This window comes from Lepidochelys kempii, chromosome 14, assembly GCF_965140285.1.
Source record: "Lepidochelys kempii isolate rLepKem1 chromosome 14, rLepKem1.hap1, whole genome shotgun sequence".
In the NCBI taxonomy this organism is placed as follows: Eukaryota; Metazoa; Chordata; order Testudines; family Cheloniidae; genus Lepidochelys; species Lepidochelys kempii.
Window position 1 is genome coordinate 27,084,814 of NC_136393.1, and position 20,819 is coordinate 27,105,632.

A 20,819-nucleotide genomic window follows, 5' to 3' on the forward strand; every position below is an offset into this window, starting at 1 on the left:
GCAATCCGTATCGCCTGCCTGCTCGCCATAAGATGGTTCAATAGGACTGACTGCAGGACTAAAGAGAATGACCTGGTCAAGTCACTCCAAATTTAGTCCCTGCGCACATGTCTGCCCAGGCGCTCCCGGCCGACGTGGCCAGGAGCACCTCGGACACGACGATGACGGCTACCAGTCGTACTGTACCGTCTGCTGCCACAAGGCAAGGGGTTGATGCTGCTGTGTAGCAATGCAGTACCACGTCTGCCAGCACCCAGGAGACATAGGGTGACGGTTACCTGAGCGGGCTCCATGCTTGCCGTGGTATGGCGTCTGCACAGGTAACTCAGGAAAAAAGGTGCGAAACGATTGTCTGCCCTTGCTTTCACAGAGGGAGGGAGGGAACGGGGGCCTGAGGATATGTACCCAGAACCACCCGCGATAATGTTTTAGCCCCATCCGGCATTGGGATCTCAACCGAGAATTACAATGGGCAGTGGAGACTGCGGGAACTGTGGGATAGCTACCCATAGTGCAACACTCCGGAAGTCGACGCTTGCCTCGGTACTGTGGAAGCACTCCACCGAGTTAATGCACTTAATGCACTTAGAGCATTTTCTGTGGGGACGCACACACTCGAATATATAAAACCGATTTCTAAAAAAACGACTTCTATAAATTCAACCTAATTCCGTAGTGTAGACATACCCTAAAAGAATTAAATTTAAGCGTAAGAGAGAAATAAAAATTATGAAATGCATAGACCAGTAAAAATCCTCAAATAACAGCACTTTGAAAGAATAAAATTACAGAGAATAGATGTGCATTGCATGAAGTATCAAGAAGTAACAACAACACCACCACAAGTATGTGTTGGGAGGTGAGTGTGAAAGACAGAGTATTTGTGTCTGTGTCACACACTGTGTGTGTGTCAGAAAGACACAGTGTGTGTGTGTGTGTGTGTGACAGAGATAGGGTACAGGGGCAGGAGAAGAGAGACACCCTGACATCAGCAACCCTACTGCTCTCCCCCTCTCTGCACAGCAAGCAGGAGGCTCCCGGGAGCAGCTCCAAGGCAGAAGGCAGGAGCAGCACATGGCAGTGTGGGGGAGGGGCACCTGATGTGCGCAGCACTTGGTAGCCTGCTGGGTGTCTGTGCGGCCGCGGAGCTTAGGGGGAACTTAGGTGCTGAGCACCCACAGCTCCCATTCACTTTATTTAGCAGCTCTGAAAATCAGACAACTTTTATTTAGGTGCATAAAGAGATATGCAGGTGCCTCATCTTAGGTACCTATGTTTGAAAATGTGACCAGAGTTATTTGGCTTAGTAGGGGGGGCCCTGTACTGAGTCAGAGTCTCCACACTTGCATGAGCTCGCCACACAATGCTCTTTGGGACATCTGTACAGAGGGGTCTGACAGGGGAGCCATAAACTCCTCCTTTTTAGATTGTTAGCTCTGTATGGTGAGGACTGTCATTTTCTATATATTTGTACAGCGCCCAGTATAATGGAGTCCTGATCATGGTTGGCCTCTAGGTACTAATGCAAAATAAATGTTAAATTATATAGGTGGGAAATATTAAAAGAACATTATTAAGGCTGCAAAGTCAAGCACTCAGAAAGTAGGAAATGTCAGAATTAAGGCTGCCTGTGCAACAATAATTTGCCCCCCTTTTGAATATGCATTATGACACAGTCTTTACATGATCACAGACTATGATTTTCACAGGGCCCCTGTGCACTGAATGGGAGAGAGCCTCTTGAAAAAAATGTGAACATGTAATTAAAGATGATATTATAAATGCACAAGGAGCCAAACTTAAGATTGCACAGGTTTCAGAGTAGCAGCCGTGTTAGTCTGTATCCGCAAAAAGAAAAGGAGGACTAGTGGCACCTCAGAGTTTATTTATTTATTAAAATTTATTTGAGCATAAGCTTTCGTGAGCTACAGCTCACTTCATCGGATGCATGCAGTGGAAAATACAGTGGGGAGATTTATATACACAGAGAACATGAAACAATGGGTGTTACCATACACACTGTAAGGAGAGTGAGCAGGTAAGGTGAGCTACTACCAGCTATTTTTTTCTCCCCCCCCCCCGACTCTCCTGATGGGGGAGGGATAGCTCAGTGGTTTGAGCATTGGCCTGCTAAACCCAGGGTTCTGAGTTCAATCCTTGAGGGGGCCATTAGGGATCTGGGGCAAAAATTGGGGATTGGTCCTGCTTTGAGCAGGGGATTGGACTAGATGACCTCCTGAGGTCCCTTCCCTGATATTCTATGATCCCTCTATGTGACACACACACTGTTGGTGGGTTTCACAGAGGAATGCTGGACTCTGGTTTCAGTTCCAGGTTTAGCAAGAGAACATGCTGTATTGGTTACAGATGTTTCTGCCCCCTGTCCAATCTGCCCTGACCTTCCTTACTATTAACCTCTCAGCCTCCAACTGCCTCCTTTCCCCTTGACTCTTCACAATTATGCATTTGAGTCAGGCTTATTCTTCCCTCTCCAGTGACAGCCTAGGAGAGACCATCTCGCAGCTTTCACTTCCATTGCCTGGTGCCACAACAGCCCTTGGCAGCTGGTAGGAGCAATTTCAGGAATAGTACTGCTCAGCCATTGAAACCCTGAGCTGGAGAATGCTCATTCGCACTGTGGAAACGGCATATGCTCAGTCAGGTTGCACATATGTGTTGTGAAGGGCTGGAGTATGCCCAGTGCAGATGGAATCTTCAGAGAATAATGCTGCAAATTTCTCACAACTTCTACTGAGCATGTGCAAACAGAAGCTTTTCAGAGACTCATAATTTTGTCAAAATAGGGCAGATTTTTTTCGGGGACAGCAAAAGTCACCTTTGTGACCTTGACTTCCATAACAAATGCTGTGACTTGTATGAATTTTCAAAAAAGTCATGGTCTTTGTCAGCTGACCAGACTTCTGATGAACAAGATTCCACATGAATTTTGACAAGTTTGGTTCTACGTATGTCCAGTGCAGGACTATGGCTTTTAAAATTATTTAAAAATTTGATCTGAATATTAAATGGATTTAAACAACATTTAGTGTAAAATACAGGCTATTTTGCAGTTTTCCTAAGGTCAAGCATGACAGTCGTCTGAAATCCCCACCACAAATTTGTATCTTATGGGCCACAACTTTTCCTGTTTTCTACCAAAACTGTTTCATTTGCATTTTTTTCAAGACAGCACCATGATTTTTCCCCCTGACAACCAGACCAACTCATATCACCACACCCAAACTATCACCTATCTCTTCCCTTAATTTTATCAGGAGCAACACATTTGTTCCTGCTTGTTATATTTCTGGAGCTAGCAGAGGAGGCAGAGACAGGGGGAGCTGATGGACAAGCAGCTGTCTGTTTTGCTTGCTTTATTGCTCTGGATGCAAAACTGAAACTGACATGAAAGTGAGGCTTTGCAGGGGGGAGTGGGGAGTACTCAAACATTTAAAGAGACAGGACTTCATATTCCTCCATCCTACTTTATAAAACTTTCCAAACACATATACATTATCATATACATGGCTAACAAGAAACACTATATCACCTAAGAATCATGTTGACAACCTGCAATAGCAACTCACTAACTAAATGACTTATACGTGTAGGTGCACAACTGGTTTTTGCACTCTCTTGGGATACCATGGTGATGGTGGCGTGGCAGTCTTGAACAACAAGAATAGTCAATGGTAAGAAATCAACAAAAAACACTAAGTCATCAAAATTAGGAGTTGTGATGGAAGGACGTTTGATTGGAGGAACAGAAAGTCCTACTGGAACATCCACAGACTCTGGTACTAGCTGAGGCTGCAACTGGTCCATATGTTTTTTTTTTCCATAAAATACCACTGGATAGTTTTACCACAAATGAAAAAGGTCCTGTGCATTTTCAAATTCACCAGATACCCATTTCACTCCACAACTGCAGTTGCAAGTCCACACTAAGTCTCCAACTTGAAAAGAATGATGACAAGTCTTACATTGTCGATCAACTCACATAGCTTGGAATTTGGCTACACATGAGTAAGGCTGCGAGTGTCACGGAAGTCATCGATTCTGTGACTTTCCGTAACCTCTGTGACTTCTGCACTGGCCAGTGTGCATGGCCCAGGGGCCACCTGAGCAACTCAGGCAGCCCTAGGGCCAGCTGCACCAGCCGCTGGGGGGCAGTCTCAGGCCACACCCCCCCCGCAGCAGGAGTTTGGATGTGGGAGGAGGCTCAGGGCTGGGGGTTGGGATGTGGGAGAGGGTGAAGGCTCGGGGTGGCGCTTACCTCAGGGCTGCTCCCTGGAAGCAGCGACATCCCTCGGCTCCTAGGCGGAGGCGTGGTCAGGGGGCTGTGTGTGCTGCCTCTGCCTGCAGGCACCGCCCCCGCAGGTCCCATTGGCCATGGTTCCTGGCAAACAGGAGCTGCGGAGCCGGTGCTCGGGGCAGAGGCAGGGTGCAGAACTGCCTGGCCTCGCCTCCACCTAGGAGCTGAGGGAGGGGGATGTCAACACTTCTGGGGAGGCGTGGAGCCAGGTAGGGAGCCTGCCAGCCCTGCCAACCCCTCCTCCCAGCACCAGCAGGGGACCCAGGCCACATGCAACTGCCTGCCCCCCCTGCAGCAGCAGGGGTTCTGGGCTGTGCAGTGCCTTCTGCCCCTGCAAGCGCAAGCAGGGGTCCCAGGCTGCTGCCCCAGAGCCCATGGCACCCCCAGGCCACCCCCTCAGCACCCGCAGTGCCCCCCCGGCCACGCCCTCAGCACCCGCAGTGCCCCCTAGGCCACCCCCCAAGCACCCGCAGCACCTCCGGGCTGCCCCTACCCCCAAGATTTAATTAGGGGTATATAGTACAAGTCATGGGCAGATCACAGGCCATGAATTTTTGTTTACTGCCTGTGACCTGTCCATGACTTTTACTAAAAATACCCACGACTAAAACATAGCCTTATATGAGGCAATTTTGAAAACATAGCAGGTTCCAACAGGTTCACAAAGATGGTTTCAAGAAAAGAGTTGCAGGTGATTACTGTGTAGTATCAACTGGTGTGTTCCTGTAGACAAGCCAGAAATTTTCCAGTTTCTGCTGATGACTCAGAATAGACTTGTTAGCTTTTAAAGCATGCTTAAGTGTTTGTACAAAGCATTCCACTAGTCCCTTTGTAGCAGGATGGTAAAGAGCTGAGGGTATGTGCTGAATTCCATTTAAAGCTAGGAACTGCTGAAATTCTTCAGGACAGAATCAAGGTCCATTGTCACTCATTAACTGTAATGGTAATTCAAAATGGCTAAACAAGGTACGAAGATGTCCAATGGTCTTAGCAGCTGTATAGAAGTCATTCTGAAAACTTTGGGCCATTCTGAATCGACATTTACTATGACTAAAAACATATAACCATCTAAAGGTCCAGCAAAGTCCACATGAATACATGTCCAAGGAGTCTGAGGTCATGACTAAGGATGTAGATGAGCTGGGCCAGCAGCATGCTGAATTTGTTGACATGTAGTACCACACTGCACCTTCCTCTCAATGTCTTCGTTAGTCCCTGGCCACCAGACATGACTCTGGGCTATGGCCTTCATCCATACAATGCCAAAATGACCTTTGAGAAGAGCTTCCAAAACCTGATATTGAAGTTATTCTGGAATGATCACTCACATTCCCCATAATATGCAACTGTGATTCACAGGTAATTCATGTTGATATGACATGACTTGTGTAAACTGGGGATTCTTATGATCCAACACTGTACCCTTTAGTACCATCCCCTTCATTTGAGAAAGAATGTCACCCACAATGATGAACTCCCTTCAGTCCCTTCAGAATCTCATCCATGGATTTCTGGAACAGGGCAGGTGCCAATGTGATTCCAAAAGGCAACCTGTTGTAATAAAATAAGCCTTTTTGTGTGTTGATTGTGAGATATTTGTGAGATGCCAGATCAATCTCCATTTGTAGGTATGCATTGAGAAAATCCAATTTACTGAAACACTGTCCACCACTAAGAGTAGCAAACAAATTATCAATATGAGGTAATGGATATGGGTCTACACATAAAACTGGATTCAGTGTCACTTTGAAATCTCCACAAATTTGGACTGAGCCATCCTTCTTGATCACTGGTATGATGGGTATAACCCACTCACTTTGTGAAACGGGTGATAAGATTCCAATATTCACTAATTGATCCAAATCAGCTTTCACCAGAGGCTTCAGAGCATAAAGCACAACTCTGGGCTTACAATATTTCAGCTCACTGTCAGACTTAACAGTGAACTTCACTGGTATGTTGCTCTTCTGTCTAAGCTCTTTCTCAAAACCTTTGAAATATCTGTCCAATATTTCTTGAAGATTTTGAGGCGCTTTCACGATCACCTTGTCATGGGCCAATTCATCTTGTGCTACACAAGCCAAGATCTGCCAGATAATGGTGAATACTTCCCTTCAATCACACACAAAGGTAAAATGACTGATTGCCCATTGACTTGAATTTTCACCTGGATTATTACATCTTCAAAACCATGGAGGTTTCTCCCAAGGGAGCTTGTGACAAAGTCTGGTGATAGCAGCAGCTCCAATATCAAGCTCCATTCTTGTAGGACCTCCTTTGATCAATGGTGTAACCCAGATGCCATCTCTGACTCCAGCATCTGATAAAAAGTGTAATGCATGCTCTTGTCTTTTCAACATTATGAATTCCTCACTTCCAGTCTTTCCTGGGGTCCATCTTCATAGGGGTCTTCTTGGGTATACAGTTACTCTGTGTTGCTGGTCACTGAACTGTGCGACAGGCTGCTGCAATGTGTCCTTTCTTCTGGCACTTTCTGAAAATAACTTATTGTGGCCTGTAATCCTTCTCAGAGTGTGCAGTTTGTGCACAATGGCCCCACAGAAATTCCTTATGTTCCCATGGTTTTCTGTCCCATCGACGCAGGAATTGAACTTCGTTCACACTAAATTACAAATAATCCTTCTCTGTGGTCTCCATTGCAGCCGCGACTTCAACAGCCTTCTTGAGTGTAAGTGCTGATACAGTCAATAACTTCTTCCAGACCTGGTCACTGCATAGTCTATATACCAATTGATCACGTAGGTCATCACTTAATGTTTGTCCGAATTGACAGTGTTCTGACCATTTCATTCAAGCAGCAGCAAACTGTGCTACTAACTCTCCATTTCCCTGACGTCATTGATGAAACTGATACCATCCTGCTATCATCAGGGGTGTCGGAGAAAAATGTTCCTGCATTGCTGCAGTAATTGTGTGGCAGTTCTAGACCGAGTGGGAGACAACAGGTCATGCCACAGTCTGTCTGCCTTTGGACCCATAACTCTCAGCACGGTTTAAACATTTTATCCATCAGGAATAGTGTAGCAAGTTACAAGTTGCTCAGAATGTTCAAGTTACACCACCAATGAGTTGCAGTTGTCATCAAACTCACCAATTTTGCCCACAAAAGGTGCCATTTCTCTGTTCTCCTCTTGGACTTCATGCCTCCTGGATGCCTTTTCCACAGGGAAATTCTTTTTTGTTATTGCACTACCTGCACTCGATCACCCTTTTCTGGCTGTGTGCTTACACATTCCTTTGGCTATGCTTGTGCTCCTGCTGGCTATAGACCCTCAGTGCCTGCCTGATAGCACATGTTCAGTAAGTATGGCTGCTTGCTTCCATGTCACTGCTTTTCATTTGCACAAGCCCCGGGCAGCAGCCTATTCCTTTGTTCTATCCTTATTTCTCTACTTCCTCTTCTCTAGCTGGCTGATTCATGCTGTTTCAGGAGCAAAAAACAGCAGTCTGTCACCCTGTGCCACTAAGTGAACTTTGCCCCCTTTTTTCAATAGTATTATTTTCTTATTTTCCTTCTTTGTGATCAGCTAATGGGAGCACTGGACACTTGTGGGATATAACTTTCTCATCACCAAATGTTATATTTCTGGAGCCAGCAGACAGACGCCGGGGGAACTGTTGGACCACAGCCTTTTTGAGTGTAAGTTTTGCAGCCAGAACAATAAAACCACCATAGATGTGTGCTGTGGTGGCTTTATTGTTCTGGCTGCAAAACTGAAACTCACACAAAAGTGAGGCTTTGCACCAGGGAGAGAGGAGTGCTTGAACAGGAGTGCTTGAACTGCTCTGTGCATGATCTTACTTTCACCCACCATTCATGGTTGTAGCTGGAAACACACTCCCTCCATGTCAACCCTCAGAACATTATCCAAGATGAAAGCCTGGCCCCAATAAAGTTAATGGAAGTTTTGCCATTGACCCCACTGGAGTCAGGATTTCACCCCTAATCTCTCCACCTTCTTAAGCAGATGGATCTTAGTAGGCTCTCCAGCCGGATATATTCTCTCGATCCCCTTTGCTGACACATCACCCTTTTGCTGATTCTTGTCCATTTGTTTGTAATCATCAAAACTTCTCAAGTTCTGCTTCATATACAGACCTGCTACAGTGCCTCGGACATATCAGTGCCTCACGAAACCACCACACGTTGCTCCTCACCATTGAACTCCCAAAATAAACACTGTTGTCTAGAAAAACCAGCATGTGGCCACTATGAAATGCTTTACAGGGCTGTGCTCCACACTGCCAAGACTAACTTCTACTTCTACCACATTCCAAGATTTTTGATAACCATCTTCCATGCAATTATTATTTATTTTAATTTATACAGAAGCATAGATAGGTATGGTGCTTCACAGACAATGAAAAGACATTCTCCCTGCCCTAAGTAATTTGCAATTTAAGGGACACATTGTCCCTGGCCCGTGTGTGTGTGTGCACGCACAGATGATTGGAGAGCAAAAGGAACCTGTCCCCACTTATAGGCCTTCATCAGAAGGGTCAGGCACAACAGCAGTCCCTGCAGGCAGGAGAGCACAGGGATTGCTCCTGTCTGTCACCCCTAAGCATGCAAATTGCCTCACTGGGGGCAGGAAGAAGATAGGCAACAGCCCCACCCCTGGTGCATTGGTTGGGTGTGTTTGGCCAGGGAATAGTTTTCAGTCTAAAGGGATGGTGCCATATGCATATTCCATGCATGTGTGCTATGGAATACCAGGAGTCCTTGTGCCCCTCTTACAACTTCCCCTGGGGCTGTGCAGCTCCGCACCACCTCCTATGTTAACTGTAGGCTAAATGCCACAATCTTCCTCTAAATTATGGAATGACATGAAAAGGGAGGGAAAACAACATTGAAGGAGTGTGGGGGTTAGGATGAGAAGAAAAGTGGCAATAAGATCCTGGGATTGCTTGTGTTAATAAAGCCCCTGACTGCTTTTAAAGATTTCTATTATTTCACTTTGGGACTGGATTTTATAGGCCTCATGGGGAAAATATATTTAAAAGAAAGTCTTAAACATGGGATCTGTTTTATAATAAAAATAAAAACAACCGATGAATATTTTTGCAAATATTATTGTTGAGTTTGTCTCCTTCTGCAGAGAGTTTTATTAGTCATTACACATGGAAATTCACAACAGTGGGGGTGTGCTGTCAAATTAAGCACTATGAAAGAGCTGATCACTGAATAAATAATTAAATTATTATAGTAAATAAAACTTCCAAATATTTTTGGAAATGTTGGTGAATCCTGAAATGTCACAAATTTGAACACAAATGGTTATTCATGTGGAAATCTGTACTGGAAGTACTCTATGCACTTGCCATTGTTTGCCATTCATTATTCGTTATTTTGTGGCTTTAAATGTTTGTGATCCAATCAGGGAGCAGAAGTAATCTCCTGGACTTTAGGGTGACTAGCCACACAGCACACATAACTAACAGTGAATAGCTGAAGAGAACAGCTTGTGAACAACCTGTGGTCTGAAAACTATTAATCCAAAATATTTGGGGCTAGATTCTGTCATCCTTATTACTGAAGAGTGGTGGCATCTCACTCCAGAATGAGCTCCTTTGGTTTCACTGAGGCTATTTGTAAAGTACTACTTAAATGAGTAAGGGATGCAAGATCTGCCCTATGAATACTGACCATATAATAACAAATGGACTTAAAGAACAACAGGATTGTTTCATGAACAATGCACTAACCAGAGGAAGGGTCTGAACTCATTACAAATACTACATGTAGTGAATAGTTTGATCTGTTCTATTAAATAAGACTGATTATCTTCTTTGGCTTATTGAGTTCTTCCTTCCTTCCCAGGCTTTTCTGGACTGGTTGTGTGGAATTAGCTTTATTATTTATCATAAGAACATAAGAACGGCCATACTGGGTCAAACCAAAGGTCTATCTAGCCTAGTAACCCAACAGTGGCCAATGCCAGGTGCTCCAGAGGGAATGAACAGAACAGGCAATCATCAAGTGATCCATCCCATGTTGCCCATTCCCAGCTTCTGGCAAACAGAGGCTAGGGACACCATCCGTGCCCATCCTGGCTAATAGCCATTGATGGACCTATTCTTCATGAACTTATCTAGTTCCTTTTTGAACCCAGTTATAGTTTTCGCCTTCACAACATCCTCTGGCAAAGAGCTCCACAGTGACTCCAAGATCTCTTTCTTGAGTGGTAACAGCTAATTTAGACCCTATCATTTTATATGTGTAGTTCGGATTATGTTTTCCAATGTACATTACTGCTAATAAAAGTTCATTGTTCAAGACTAAAGCTTGACAAGAGAATGGCAGAGATATGGCTCCTTGAGGATAAGTATGTGGTAAGTATTTATAGCCTGTGGTGTGGAATACACAAATACTAGTATACACTAGTGCCCACAACAGATTCATGGTGGCTAATAACCTTTCCATGCCTTGCAGCAGGGAATAACTAACTTTATAGGGGTTCTTCAGCTCCTTCTCTGGATCTGCAGGGAAATCCCCATTTGTTTGACTGTCCTTCCCTATTACCCCACCTCTTGGAAAAGACAACCAGTCAGAAATGCTTCATGTGCTGAAGGACCATCTGGAGTTCCCTTCCCTCTGCAAACAGGCTGGAGTGCTTGAGAAACCCTCCTGTATCATGTTCTCAGGGGAAAATTGACAACAGCTTCCTGTCATTCTGCAACTCTGGCTGGAGCTGCCTGCCCCCCAACCTGGGTAGGGGAGTTGAGTGCTATCACTCGATCTTGGAAAAGGTGATGAAGAGGTCCCAGGCATACAATGGGACAGGGCAGCAGAATTAGCTGTGGGGCTCTGCAAAATGGTAGGGGGAATGAATTAATGGTGTGTGTGGAGGAAGCGAGAGAGAGCAAAATAATTGCTGTTTGGTGTGTGGGGAGAACTATTAGTTGGTCCATGAAAGGGAAGGGCAAACTGAATTGTGTGTGAGAGGGAAGAGGGTGTGCGTGGGAGGGAAGAGAGTGTGTGTGGAGACAAGAGGGATGTTTAGGAGGGAGCCAGAATTTGAAGATCTCTTGATTCTTCTAAAAATTTAGGTTCTAGTTTTTTGGGGGTTTTGTTGTTATTTTTTTAAATCTTTTAAATTCTTTTTTTTTTTACAAAAATTAAGAGTTGCTTCTGTGCTGTGGTCTCTGTTATGGAACAAGGCAACACTCACAACAGACTCAGGTCCAGCTGAAGCAGCATCAGGCTTTATTCTGAGAATACCTAGTGAATAAAAGCCAGGCAGCCATTGCATTGAGCTAACACTGGCATTTGATGAGTTCTTACATAGTAGGTGAGGAAGGCCTCTGGTGAGCAAAGACCAGTAGGGGGTAAGTTATAGTAATTCAGTTATAACCTCTTCACAGGCTGCATTTACACTTCCCTTAAGGATGCCTACCAGGAATCTTGGGTCTGGACTTGGTAGGGTAGGTTTGATGAAATTTTCTAATCTTATCAGGGGCATGGATGTGACTGGTGGGTTCCTGTGACTGGTTAACCAGCCCATAATCCTCCCAATCCACAAGGTACCTCATTTCCCCCAGACTATCTAGAGTCAAGGATCCTTTGTACACGATATTTTTCATGGCCTTGGATGATAAGTGGTGAAGGTGGAGGGTTGAATCATCCAGCAAAGGGATTGTCAGTTTATTACTTTAACAGCAAAATGCAGAAGACCGGATGTACTCTCAAGGAGCTAGGCAGAAACAGTTTGACTATGACAGGGTTGATTTGCTGGATGATTTCCTGGACCCAGGTGTTCATGATCTTGTTTATGTGAGGGATGAATGGAGGTGAAGTTTCGTGATGATAACCATACCCAGTCAGCAATGATGAAATGAAATGACACAACAGTGTCAGTCTATGCAATATTTGTAGGAACTTTTGGCTGAGTTGAGATGTTTTCTCAGTTCCTCTTGAAGATGGTACAAATGCTGGACTACGTCAATGGGTTCAGGGACATAAGACACCCCTGGTAAGGATGGATGGAAATGTAGATGGAAGCCATAGTTAGTGTAGAAGGGGCTGCAAAGGGTTGAGACATAGAGTTGTTATAGGCAAATTTGGCAAAAAGAAGGAGTGAGACCCAGTAGTCCTCGTGATAACTGATGAAACAATGAAGATATTGTTCAATTATTTGGTTAACCTGTTTGATCTGCTCAGAGGTCTTAGGATAGTAGGCAGAGGAATTATATAGCTTAACATTCAGCAACTTAAAAAGTTCTTGACACAAATGGGAAACAAATTGTGGGGCCTGGTCAGAGATGATGATAGATAGTAACCCATGGAGTTTGAAGACACAAGTAAAAATGACCCAGGCTGTCCCTAAGCAGGGGAAACTATGGGATAAAGTGGTATATTTTAAGAAGGTTGTGGGTGATAACTAAGATGGTTCTATTGCTCTTTAAGCCGGGTAGGTCAATGCTAAAATCTATGGCGATAGATAACCAGGGCTGGCATGAAGTCCTCAAGATGTTTCACATGGGGGTGAGTGGTGGGGCGGTCTTTGTTGGAGAGCAAATATTGCAGGATTTAATATATAACTTGATGAAAGGTTGCATCTTTGGCCACAGAAAATGTGTGTTTTAAAGTGGCCAAAATTGGCAGCTAAAGGAGAATCATGTCAAAGTTTAAATGCTTCAAGCCACAGGTCGCCTTGTGGGACATATATATGGCCCTTGAAATAAAGGATCCCATCTTCAATGAGGAAGCTGGGGTTAGGAAGTTGGTCACTGGCAGCATTCTGAGTCAACATGACTTTTGTCGTAAATGGGTCATTAGATAACAAGGATCAGATGAAGGGCAGCAAATTCCTTTGTACTATTGCATTGGCAAAATTACAATATATAAGGATTATAGAATATTCTTGAGTTCTTTCTCCTAGTGCATTCCCTCCTAAGACATTGTGTGTTGAGCTTTCTGGGTGCCTGAATGGTACATCAAAATGAAGTAAAATCTGGAAAAAAATAAAGACCACTGGTTTTGATGTTGATTCAGGGTTTTCACAGTATGTAGATATTCCAAAATTTTGTGATCTGTATATACCTGGGCAAGAAATTGGGTGCACATGGAGTTGATTCCGGTGTCCATGTTGTTATGATAGTACAGCTTTGATTGCCACTTTGAACATGTTTGCCTCAGCTTAAAGGGTTTCACCGGATCTGAGCACCAGAATAGGTGTTGACAAAAATGCTTCCATTAAGTGGTCTAAAAAAGACTGAGCTATCCATGTCCAGGCAAATTGGGTATTGTTCTGGAGCAGTGCAATCATAGAGGACACCTGTCTTACAAAATCCTTGATAAAAATTGGTAAAGATTTGCAAATCCAAGGAAATGTTGACGTTCACACACATTTCTTGGGGTTTCCCAATTCCTGATCACAGATACTTTTCTATTGTCCATGCTGATGCCACTTGAGAAAAATATATAATCTACAAATTCCATGGAGGACTGGCCAAATTCACATTTTTCTAGTTTTGCGTAGAGCCTATGCTCATGAAGACATTCTAGTACTATGTGAATGTGTTGGTCATGGAGGAGTTGGGTTTCTGAGAAGATAAGAATATGATCCAGGTAGATCATCACAAATGGATTTAAAATGCTTCTAAAAATGTCATTAATGAAATGCTGAAAAGTGGCCAGGGTCTTTGAAAGACAGAAAAAGGCATCACCAGATACTCAAAATGGCTATACTAAATTGTAAGTGCCTCAAAGGCTTGGTAAATAGCATTGTGGAGCACAATCTGTCAAATAACTCAGTGATATAAACCAAGGGGTATCTATTTCTAATAGTGATTCTACTCAAGGCATGATAATTGATACAAACACAAAGTCAGACATGTTTCTTCTTCACAAATAACAGAGGAATACTGGCCAGAGAGGTCAACAGCTGGATGAAATTTTTTTGCAAGATTTTCTTGAAGGTGTTTCTGAAGAGCCTTGAGCTCTTGTTCCAGCAGAGTGTACATTCACTCAGTGGGATTTTGGCTCCTGGCTTTAGATTAATAGGACAATTGTAAGGAATGTCCACATTCCTTTTATCAAATATGTTTGCTAGATTTTGGTATTTTGCTGGGATCACAGGGACTGGGTTGAGATCTTTGGTCCTAACTATTCCAACAACATAGTCTGGACGGGCATTGGTTGGTAGTACCTTAATTGTTACCACAATTATGGACATCAAAGGTGTTTGAAGGACTAGGTTGAAGTTGGCTAATGTGTTGGGAACAATGCACAATAGACCTAGTTGTGTTGCCTTCTGGGGTTTTGGTGCTTGGTCCCACAAGGCACAACTGTCAGCAGTAACTTGACTTCAGTTGCGCTTCTTGTGCCCTCCATGAAATATGTGGATCATTCAGTGTAAATCAAGTAATACTGAGGACAACTGGAAAATGCAGCAATTTGACTAAGTTGACTTCATGGTGATCCTGAACCACGACTTCACGAGGGGTGGTCTCTTGGTTAACCAGGCCTGAAGAAAGCAGGGTACCATCAATGGACTCAACATAATCAGGAGCAGGTTTACATTAAATTGGGACTTTATGTCCATGAAATTACTGGATGCATCAGAGTTTGCATTGTATAGGGCTGGAAACTGGAGATTCCTAAGTGTATGCTAGGTTTACATTTCAAGGGACAGATAGCCACAAAGTGGCCAGATCCACCACAGTATGACAAAGACCATTTTGGTGACAATGCTTCTTCTCTTGACCAGTGAGATGAGTTCAAGTTGTGTCAATGCACATAGTTTCAATCACACGATTAAAGTTTGTGATGCCTGCAGAAATGTCATCACATAGAAACAAGTTTGCTGGAATGAACTCTTTCTCTCCTGATGTCATTCAAACAAGCAGACATCAATCCAGATGTATAAATTGACAAAGGAGAATAGGGTCATTGATGGTTTCAACCAGGCCAATGCATCCTTATCAGGTGTCAAAAGTGAGCAGTGTAGTCCGAAATGGACCAGCAACCCTGTTTTAGGGAGTGAAGGGAGGCTTTGGTCACATGAGTGTAGTTTGGGTCATCAAATATAGTTGAGATAGCACCGATGAAATCAAAGTTATTCAGCATGGGACTGTACTGCTGCAGCAGTAGTGATTCCTAATTCAGAGCTTTTCTGGTCAGTAGGCTATTTATAAGCCCTACCTTGGTCTAGTCTGTAGGGTACATAAGCAGCCAGAGCAGATAAAGTAGATGGCCATGATTCAGGAAATCACAAAATTTCTATCTGTCACAAACAAATGTACCCACCAGTGGGACTGAGGGCCCCTATCAGATGGTATTGGGGTTGAGAAGCCTGGAGAGCAGTATTCTATACCTGTAGTTGCACCATTTGGTTCTGGAGTCTTTGGAGGTTATATCAGCCACAGGTATGTTAGTGTTTTGCATTTCCTAGTAGAAATCACGAAGGGAGGAGATGGGTTAGTCAGTGGTCTGCTCAAACTGTCATGGAACAAGATAACACTCACAATAGACATGTTAGGCTGAATCAGCATCAGGCTTTATTCCAAGAACACAGCACAGCACCTAATGGATAAGAAGCCAGGCAGCTGTTGCGTTGAGTAGTCAGACTTGCACTCGCTGAGTTCTTATATAGCCAATGTGGGTGGCTGCTGGAGGGCAGCAACCACTCGTGGGTAAGCTATACTAATACACTTACAAGACCTGCATGGACTGCATGAATTTCTTATGGTCTCATATGCCAAGTTGTGCACAGCTTAGGTCTGGTACCTGGATTGGAACTGCCCCCAGGAAAACTCAGCTGGCTGTAGAAAGTGATGGCGGTGATTCAGTAGGTGGCACTCTGAGTCCTTACTGATCCCCAATACCACAGCATGGCACTAGGGCATGCTAAGGGATACAGGTGACTCTGAAGGGGTAGCCCTGCCCACCCCCCACCCCTCCAGGACCCGGGCTTAAGTCTTCAGCACCCCAGATGTGGGAAGCATCAGGGATGATGTATGTTTTGAAAGAGGCATAAAATTGGGGTCCTAACAACTTATCACTAAAGATCCCTTATCACTTACTGCAAAACAAAGTGTTGTGGTTACAGCTAGTACTGGTACCTACATTCAACCGCGCTACATTTCCTCTAGCGTTTCAGTTGGCAAGTCATTATTCTTCTCTTCCTCTCCTAAGACACTTGTGTTACTTGATCAAAATGGCTGCCATGTCTTACCACTTTGGTGGCTGTGTATACTTATATATATTGCATAGCACTTTTGGAACTTTCTAAAGGAAAGACACCATGGTAATACAAATGACTAGTAGCACTTTGATATTTATCACATACCTGTATTTGTAATCATGAAAGCTCATTTGTTGGGCTTTGAGTTTGGAAATTAACAACTTTAGAATTTTTAGGAAGATGCAGAAATTAACCTTAAAAGAAAATATATATGGATTAATTACAGTAAATGTCACTATACAGTAATATCAGTTATACATGAGTATATAATATACATCTGAAAAACTAAAAGAACATGAAAGTTGTAACTTCAAGCAGTCAAAAGTTAGGAAATGTCAATTATGTTTGCCTGTGCAACCTTCATTCTGCTCCCTTGTGTGTATGCATTATGAGACAGTCTTTAAATATACTATCACATTTTAGTTTTTCCACATGACCCCTGCCTCATTTAGTGAATGGGCAATTATTCAATGTTTCCTTTTATCATCCTCTTGCAATGTGTGCCCCCCAGGCCTCATTTAATACACACCACCAAAACCACTGATTTCAAGTGCAGGTGAGAGTACTCAGCACTTGGGAAAATCTGGCCCTAAGGTCTCGAGTTAGGCACCCAGAAAAAGATACAAACAATTAGTGGCCAGTTGTGAAAATGTTGGTTTTAACAACTTGCTAGCATCACACAGGAACTCTGTGGCAGAGGCAGGGATAGAATCCAATTTTCCAGGGTTGCGTTCAACTTCCTTAACCAGCAAACCATTCTTTCTCTTCCTGCGACCCCCTGCCTCATTCACCACACAACTTCCAAATTCTGAAACAAATGAGACAGGTCCTATGGACAACAGCCTCTTTCACTACACTACTCTGATTCATCCCCCGGGCAGATCCATCCTGTGCACTGAATGAGGCAGGAAAAAATATGTGATCATGTAATTAAAGATGGCATGGACAATCTTAATTCTGGAATTTCCTTGATGACTCCCCATTTACAACTACATTTGGAGACCTATCAGTTAGCCAGTGTTTAATGCACTGAATTTGTGCCATGTTAATTTTATATCATTCTCGTTTTTAATCAAAATGTTGTGCAATAGCAAGTCAAACACCTTACAGAAGTCTAACTATGTTACATCAACTCTATTACCTTTACTAACCAATTTTTAGTTTTATCCAAAAAAAGTTAATGTTAATTTGACAGGATCTATTTTCCATAAACCCATGTTGATTTGCATTACTTACGTTTGTGACATTCTATACCTTGGGGGAGTGTCCTGGAACCCCCATATTCCTCATTTTTATATAATTGTGATCTTACATATAAAGCATACCTTGTAAGGTATCAGGGGAAAGGTTATGATGTGCTGAAAGTCGTTTCTCTATCCATATGTGTATATCATTAATGCATATGAAGTTATGATAATTGTGTTGTATGGTGGCCACTAAAACATGCTGTAAGTTGGGGAATCAGCCAGACATTAGCTCCCCAGAGGCAACAGCAAGGAAAGTAGCCAACACCCAGTGGCGTGTCAATCAACCCATCAACAACCATTGTCCAGCAAGGGAGCTACGATGCGACTCACCTGCATGAGGCCACACCAGGGGAATTGCTCAACCTTGCCTGGAGACTCAGCAATGCACCCAGACATGCCTGGACTTGCGTTTTCCAAGCACATGGACTGAGGGTATAAATAGACACACTGGCCACATGCCTGGCTTTTTTTCCTTCACCCACCTATGCAAGCATCAAGGACACTCTGAAGACTCCAACTGAGGGGACTGGCCCAGATTTCAAGGGTGAAATCTGTGGACTATGAACTGCAATATCCAGTGGGGAGAGAAAAACTACTTAGTCTAGTTGTTGATCTAATCTAATAGGGTTGAGAGTTTAGACTGTGTGCTTATATTTTATTTCTTTCTATCACTTAATATAATTTAAAATCTATCTTTTATAGTCAATACATTTAACTGTTTATCTTTACCAGTGACTTTGTATGAAGTGTGTAGCAAATCTGCTCAGGTTTTGCAAAGGCTGATGTATATCCACTTTCCACTGATGAAGTGGTGACCCAATTAATAAATATGTACTGCCCATCTTGAGCAGTGCAAGACAGTATATTCCTGAGGTACAGTGCTGGGAGCTGGAAGGATCTAGATCTGGTGCCTTTCTCTGTGAAATTCATGAGTGACTCTGGGAGCATTCATGCAACCTAACTGGGTGTGGGGTCTCCACATGAGGTTGGTCTGAGAGATAACAGCACCTGGAGGGGTTTGCTGCTGATCACTTCCAAGGCATTATGAGAGACAGCCCAGGCTGGAGAGAGTTCAGGGGGGCACAGCAGTCCCACAGTCCCAGGCTACGCCCTGGGGAACCCATCACAATATTATTTTCCTTTAATTCTTGATTAATAAAGTCCAATATCTGCTGCTCCATTATCTTGCCTGAGATTGATGTCAGGTTGACAGGCCTATAATTACCTGGACATCTCATTTACCCTTTTTAAAAATTGGCACTACACTAGCTAACTTCCAGTCTTCTGGAAGTTCCCCAGTGCTTCAAGACTTACTAAAAATCAGCATTAATGATCTTGGAAGCAAGTTCTCTTGCTCTGCTGATTTAAAAATGTCTAACTTAGTAGCTTCTGTTTAACATCTTCCTGATAGTCACCCTGCTCTCAGTTTTGATGCCCAGTGCTAAAGTGGCAACCAGCAGCCAGGAGGAGCAATCACAGGGAATCACATGCTCCAGCCAAGGCAGCCCTTGGCTGGAGCATGCTCAGTCAATCTGAGGGGATGGCACCTGCACAGCGTGGTCACATGTAGCAGCCAGTAGGGATAGAAGCACGGTCCGTGCAGATTGAATCTTCAAAAAATGTAGCTGCTAACCTCTAGCAAACCACTATTGAGCAAATGAAAACTGAGATTTTTCAGAGTCTTATAACTTGGAAAATGTGGAATTTTTTTCAGAGGGACTGTAAAGGGCACATCCATGACACTAGGGACTCCCTCTGCCAAATGTCAAGTCCCTGCTCTAAAGTATGGAGGCATTAAGGCTTCTCAGTGAAGAAGCTGTCAGGATTTTTTTAACATGGACAAACAACAGATTTCCCCCAATCTCATTTTCAGAAAAGGCTGACCTGTTTTTGCTGAAACTTTCAACATGCAAAAAACCTAACAACTAAACCTTCAGCCTGATACAGACACCCAACGTGGGAAATTTCAATTCAAACTGTTAAAATCTGGCAAAGTTACAGGCAATTGAAAACAGGTTCTTCTAAGGGGAAGTTTTTGGCAACATTAGCTGTTGGTAGTGTGACCAGCTCCACATATTATTGTGAAGATGTTGGTCATGACTCCATAGTTCAGTCTGAGGTGAGTTTTGTACTCAAAGCAGCAATTCAACCTTTTATTGTGCATGAAGAACACAGTGTAGTCCTCTGAAATTTGTAGCATTTACTCTGTGAATACAGATTGATTTGTCTGAGCATTTACAAATACACTGTTAACTAGTCTATAAATTAGAATTAATTTGAAAACAGGACGTTTAATTTTTTTTGAATAGTTTTTGCTAGCTTCCATGCTTATTCAAATAGGGCCTGGCTGGAATTGGAATCTTGCTGAGGAAGGAGAATATCTCCACAGCAGGGGAGGCATCCATTGGAGCACATGCATTGGGAATTATGGACATCTCCTATGACCCAATTGTCCTCACTTATTCCCCCTACCCATCCATATTCCCAATTTTTGCCCCTTCACTCCCTCGTTGCTGTTCACCTTTCTATTCCCCCACATATTCCTGTTTACTCACATAATCTTCCCACTGCTGGATGTTTCCCCCTCCCCTTTCTCTGGTATCTGGTGATAAAGGGCATGAGTGTGGGGGAGCAGAGGAACAGTGAGGATGTGGAGGGGAAGAGATTGGGGAAGGGGGCAGAGTGAAAGCTGGGTGTGTATGGCGGAAGGGGTTGTTTTAGGGAAACCGGTACCATGCAAAGTGGGAGCCTGGGTGTGCAGCTGCACTCTAAGGACTTTCACCTCGGGTACAGTAACGTGAGCATTAAGGACGCATAGGGTAAGAGGTCAGAGCTAAGGTTTTATGTTGTTGTGTGAGTTGGATGAAAGGGCACTATTAATGGGATCAGTGATAGCTCTATCCCGACCTGCCCTTATGCCACCAGCACAGCAACCTCATTGGTGGATTCCAGCACAGAGCCAGTGACACTGGGTAGCAGAGATTCATTGGAATGAATAAGTCTCTATCCAAGCCCCAGAGCTTCACAGTGGTATGGGAGCTCTGAGGC

At 43.6% G+C, this 20,819-nt stretch overlaps 1 protein-coding gene across 1 annotated transcript in view; it reads right to left on the bottom strand.

The window, feature by feature from the left end:
* The window catches only part of GLP2R (glucagon like peptide 2 receptor), a 120,240-nt gene that overhangs the window by 20,749 nt on the left and 78,672 nt on the right, over window positions 1-20,819 (bottom strand). Inside the window, exon 10 of the mRNA XM_073310817.1 lies at window positions 16,630-16,718. Within this exon, the coding sequence (XP_073166918.1) occupies window positions 16,630-16,718 (89 nt within the window). The remainder of the gene's footprint in view (window positions 1-16,629; window positions 16,719-20,819) is intronic.